This window comes from Tachypleus tridentatus, chromosome 7, assembly GCF_004210375.1.
Source record: "Tachypleus tridentatus isolate NWPU-2018 chromosome 7, ASM421037v1, whole genome shotgun sequence".
NCBI classification, from domain to species: Eukaryota; Metazoa; Arthropoda; class Merostomata; order Xiphosura; family Limulidae; genus Tachypleus; species Tachypleus tridentatus.
In genome coordinates, this window is record NC_134831.1 from 118,235,516 (window position 1) to 118,241,630 (window position 6,115).

The following is a 6,115-nucleotide window of genomic DNA, read 5'->3' on the forward strand; positions in this document are numbered from 1 at the left end:
AATACAAACGTGAAAATATTTAGTTCATTTTTGGGGAATAGGCACATCTGGACTATCTTATGTGTCCACTGTGGGGAATGTAGTTTTTAGTTTTTTAAGTTTTTTTAAACTTACTTGTGTCCTACCGGGAGACATTTAAAATTAGAGGATCAAGACAAAATCAGTCCTAGTAACAGTAGATGGACATACATAAGTGTGTGTGTTTACTTAGAACAAAGCCACATCAGGCCATCTGCTGAGCCAACTGAGGGGAATCAACACCCTGATTTTAGGGTTGTAAACCCGGAAACAAACCGCTGTACTAGCGGGAGACACCATACCTAAAAAGACTGAATATTATTTTGTCGTATGTTATAGCTTTTGATACTGTGGAAAAATATTTTAAAGACAGGTAAAACGTTTCGATAACCGGTGCTATTATTATCAAGTGCACAAGTTAACATTATGTGTGTTTAAAACAATTACTCTAAAGTTTATTTCGATACTTTGTGAGAACATTGATCATACTCGGTCTCGACACAACGTGTCAAGTAAAAAAGGAATATGTGACCTAATAGTAAGTATTCTAATTATAATATCACTAGAAAATATCTTGGATCCTTTACTACTTAGGTAATATGTGACTAAATAGTAAGTATTCTAATTATAATATCACTAGAAAATATCTTGGATCCTTTACTACTTAGGTAATATGTGACCTAATAGTAAGTATTCTAATTATAATATCACTAGAAAATATCTTGGATCCTTTACTACTAAGGGAATATGTGACTAAATAGTAAGTATTCTAATTATAATAACACTAGGAAATATCTTGGATCCTTTACTACTTAGGTAATATGTGACTAAATAGTAAGTATTCTAATTATAATAACACTAGGAAATATCTTGGATCGTTTACTACTTAGGTAATATGTGACTAAATAGTAAGTATTCTAATTATAATAGCACTAGGAAATATCTTGGATCGTTTACTACTTAGGGAATATGTGACTAAATAGTAAGTATTCTAATTATAATAACACTAGGAAATATCTTGGATCGTTTACTACTTAGGTAATATGTGACTAAATAGTATGTATTCTAATTATAATAACACTAGGAAATATCTTGGATCGTTTACTACTTAGGGAATATGTGACTAAATAGTAAGTATTCTAATTATAGTATCACTAGAAAATATCTTGGATCCTTTACTACTTAGGGAATATGTGACTAAATAGTAAGTATTCTAATTATAATAACACTAGGAAATATCTTGGATCGTTTACTACTTAGGGAATATGTGACTAAATAGTAAGTATTCTAATTATAATAACACTAGGAAATATCTTGAATCCTATACTACTTAGGTAATATGTGACTAAATAGTAAGTATTCTAATTATAATAACACTAGGAAATATCTTGAATCCTTTACTACTTAGGTAATATGTGACTAAATAGTAAGTATTCTAATTATAATAACACTAGAAAATATCTTGGATCCTTTACTACTTAGGTAATATATGACTAAATAGTAAGTATTCTAATTATAATAACACTAGGAAATATCTTGAATCCTTTACTACTTAGGTAATATGTGACTAAATAGTAAGTATTCTAATTATAATATCACTAGTAAATATCTTGGATCGTTTACTACTTAGGGAATATGTGACTAAATAGTAAGTATTCTAATTATAATAACACTAGGAAATATCTTGAATCCTTTACTACTTAGGTAATATGTGACTAAATAGTAAGTATTCTAATTATAATATCACTAGAAAATATCTTGGATCGTTTACTACTTAGGGAATATGTGACTAAATAGTAACTATTCTAATTATAATAACACGAGGAAATATCTTGGATAGTTTACTACTCAGGGAATATGTGACTAAATAGTAAGTATTCTAATTATAATAACACTAGGAAATATCTTGAATCCTTTACTACTTAGGTAATATGTGACTAAATAGTAAGTATTCTAATTATAATAACACTAGAAAATATCTTGGATCCTTTACTACTTAGGTAATATATGACTAAATAGTAAGTATTCTAATTATAATAACACTAGGAAATATCTTGAATCCTTTACTACTTAGGTAATATGTGACTAAATAGTAAGTATTCTAATTATAATATCACTAGTAAATATCTTGGATCGTTTACTACTTAGGGAATATGTGACTAAATAGTAAGTATTCTAATTATAATAACACTAGGAAATATCTTGAATCCTTTACTACTTAGGTAATATGTGACTAAATAGTAAGTATTCTAATTATAATATCACTAGAAAATATCTTGGATCGTTTACTACTTAGGGAATATGTGACTAAATAGTAACTATTCTAATTATAATAACACGAGGAAATATCTTGGATAGTTTACTACTCAGGGAATATGTGACTAAATAGTAACTATTCTAATTATAATAACACTAGGAAATATCTAAAATCGTTTACTACTTAGGGAATATGTGACTAAATAGCAAGTGTTCTAATTATAATAACACTAGTAAATATCTTGGATCCTTTACTACTTAGGTAATATGTGACCTAATAGTAAGTATTCTAATTATAATAACACGAGGAAATATCTTGGATCCTTTACTACTTAGGGAATATGGGACTAAATAGTAAGTATTCTAATTATAATAACACTAGGAAATACCTTGGATCGTTTACTACTAAGGTGATATGTGACTAAATACCGAGTATTCCAAGTATAATAACACTAGGAAGTTAATTTGATAAATTACTACTAATTTCCTACCACAAAAATTGAATATTATAGTTCGATCTGTGGTGTACAAGTGTCAGTTCTTGAAAAAAAAATAAGAGTAACAGTGAGAACTGACTTTGAATTTCTATATTTTTATCAGTTGTGAGCCTATGGTATAAGTTATACAACTTAATTAACCAACTAACCTTGGCTGCTGTCAACTCTTGCAGGTTTGTTTACTTCTTTAGTATAATTTTTTTTCAACTTTATGACCACAAGTGAATGGTGGCCATGATCTTCTGATTCATCATCGTGTAAAGATAACCTTTCTTCTGGAGTATCACTGTGTAAAGATAACCCTTCTTCTGATCCATCATCGTCTAAAGATAATCCTTCTTCTGATCCATCATCGTGTAAAGATAACCTTTCTTCTGAGTATCATCGTGGGAAGATAATTTTTCATCTGGACTATCCCCTTGTAAAGATAATCTTTTTTCTGGACTACCGATGCCAGAATCAATGGATCTCGATATTTCTTTGTTACATTGACATAATCTAGGTGTACGATGATTGACTACTGTGTTTATTTTAATATTTAACAGTTTCCACGAAATGTGAGGTTTGTTGGCAAAGTTTGTTTGGTTCTCGCGGAACTTAATTACACGATCTCTTCTATGGACATTCTGTTTATTATACTTTTCTAAGCTCGCAAAAGGCTTGTAACTGCTAACAAATGGCTTCTGTTGAAGCTGTACCCTGTGACTGTTCACAGAAGATAAATGGTCATCAGAGCAAAGGGATGACCCTGGGATCTCTGAAGATGATGAGCAGAAACATGGAGGCGCTGTCGGATTATAAGTTGAAGAGTTGTTGACTGTATTTCTAACAGGAACAAGTGAAGAGGACGAGTTATTTATGGAGATGGATTTTCGGTTTATTGATATAAAACTTGGAACTGCAGGAATAGCTGTAAAATTCAAGTGAGAGGTGACAGAAGATCCCAATGATTCAGATCCAACATTGGTCAATTCATTAAACGAAGACGTTATGAAAGACCCTAAGCTGATGAATGGGTTGTTTGGCCTCTCGTAGTATTTCCGAGAACTGGGATTCATTGATGGTGTAATCTGAGTTTTAACTCTTTCTGGACAAACATAACTGGCTGTAGTCGGAGAACTGGCAGGATTGACTGAAGAAGATATTTGGGAAAATCCTACTGGGTCAGAGAGTCTCCAAGGCGGGATCTTAAGTTTTCTCAGTGTTTGATTGTGTGATACAGGAACACTTGGACGTGAAGATTTTCTTGTCTCTCCATACGTAAAACCGTAAGTTGGATTTACCCTTTCAGTGAATGCTCCAACAGAAGAACCATAAAGGTCTGGAGTCATCATTGATACACGAACTGAATTACTTCTAGATGTGCCCCCAAAGCTCGTGGGACTTATGTTCAACGTTGCTATCATCTTGTATAGAACTGGTGTAAGAATAAAATGGGGAAAATAACCGCAGAGTTAATAAACATTTACAACTAATAACATTATAATATTCTAAAATATGTTTAAAGTTTAGACTGTGTTGTTTTTAATTACAGTTACTTTTAGATGGAAAAACCCCCAAGGTAAGTTAATATGCGCGTAGTTTTCTAGTTTTTTCTTTGTATAAACGAAATTACTGTTTTACTTACACTATCGCGTTTTGTAAAATCAATTTTCTCAAATCAAAAAGACAATCAGATAACACCAGTCTCATTGAAAGAAAATTTGCTCAGAATTATGTTTCCAAAGTCTGGTATTTTATTTTGACTCAACGTTTTGTGACCACTTTTATTGGTGAAAAAGTAACAACAGAAACACCCCTAGACTAAACTGTTTAACTTTGATTTAACTTCACTGGCAATTTTGGACAAAAATGCTTAACTTAGACTTATTCACGAAAATATCCTAAACTATTTAAACTGAGCATACCGTTCGAACAACCCCGGGCTAAGCTGTTTAACTCGGACGTAATCAGATAAGCAATTCGGGGCTAAACTTTAAATTAGGCGTACCCAAACTAACGATCTTGTACTAAGCTGTTTAATTTGGACATAATCACGTTATAACTCTGTGTTAAGTTTTCAACTTAGATAAAACCACGTCAACAGCTTAAGGTTAAATTATTCAGTCTTCACTACTTTAATTAATAGACTGCAGTGTTTACCTGAGGCTCGTAACGTGCCGACAAAACGTTACTTCTCAAAACCTAACAATCACCGTGTGGTGGCTGTAAGACGACCAAGCTATACTGATGAATGTCTAGAAGTGACAACATGTTAAATGTGTTCCTTCACCTTTTTTATTTATTTCTCAAGAAAACGGATCCTTGATACGATGCCAAACAAAGTTGGCGCACGCGCATCAAGCTATCCCTGCGATGGATAATGGTGTCCCACTTTCCAATACCTCGTCCTATACAAGAATATAACAAGTTACATTCCTACCTTTTATCACACTTTCTATTTCTATTTTTAACTCCGGTATATCTAACATTCACATCTCAGAATTGTTTGTCACAAAAAAACTTTGAAAATGAAGAAGATAGGTATTTATATAATCCATAACAATATACAGTCTAATACACACCTCATATAGGAATAACATACCCATAACAATATACAGTTCGATACACACGATCATATAGGAATAACATACCCATAACAATATACAGTTCGATACACACGATCATATAGGAATAACATACCCATAACAATATACAGTTCAATACACACCTCATATAGGAATAACATACCCATAACAATATACAGTTCAATACACACCTCATATAGGAATAACATACCCATAACAATATACAGTTCAATACACACCTCATATAGGAATAACATACCCATAACAATATACAGTTCAATACACACCATCATATAGGAATAACATACCCATAACAATATACAGTTCAATAAACACCTCATATAGGAATAACATACCCATAATAATATACAGTTCAATAAACACCTCATATAGGAATAACATACCCATAACAATATACAGTTCAATACACACCTCATATAGGAATAACATACCCATAACAATATACAGTTCGATACACACCATCATATAGGAATAACATACCCATAACAATATACAGTTCAATACACACCATCATATAGGAATAACATACCCATAACAATATACAGTTCAATACACACCATCATATAGGAATAACATACCCATAACAATATACAGTTCAATACACACCATCATATAGGAATAATATACCCATAACAATATACAGTTCAATACACACCTCATATAGGAATAACATACCCATAACAATATACAGTTCGATACACACCATCATATAGGAATAACATACCCATAACAATATACAGTTCAATAAACACCATC

General features: G+C 31.7%; 2 protein-coding genes across 3 annotated transcripts in view; both read right to left on the reverse strand.

Annotated features, from left to right (window-relative positions):
* LOC143257789 (putative protein kinase C delta type homolog) overlaps nucleotides 1-135 on the reverse strand; it is a 23,209-nt gene extending 23,074 nt beyond the window's left edge. Inside the window, exon 1 of the mRNA XM_076516821.1 lies at nucleotides 115-135. Within this exon, the coding sequence (XP_076372936.1) occupies nucleotides 115-135 (21 nt within the window). The remainder of the gene's footprint in view (nucleotides 1-114) is intronic.
* Nucleotides 1-5,020, reverse strand: part of LOC143256475 (uncharacterized) — a 5,426-nt gene extending 406 nt beyond the window's left edge. Inside the window, exons 1-2 of one of the 2 annotated variants that reach the window (XM_076513760.1) lie at nucleotides 4,914-5,020; nucleotides 2,921-4,188 (exon numbers count right to left, since the gene is read on the reverse strand). In XM_076513760.1, coding sequence (XP_076369875.1) covers nucleotides 3,095-4,177 — 1,083 coding nt within the window. In that variant the 5' untranslated portion in view covers nucleotides 4,178-4,188; nucleotides 4,914-5,020 and the 3' untranslated portion in view covers nucleotides 2,921-3,094. Of the gene's footprint in view, nucleotides 1-2,920; nucleotides 4,189-4,678; nucleotides 4,869-4,913 lie in introns of those variants that run through there. The other variant, XM_076513762.1, reaches the window with a different exon arrangement.
* Between the last annotated feature and the right edge of the window lie 1,095 nt (nucleotides 5,021-6,115).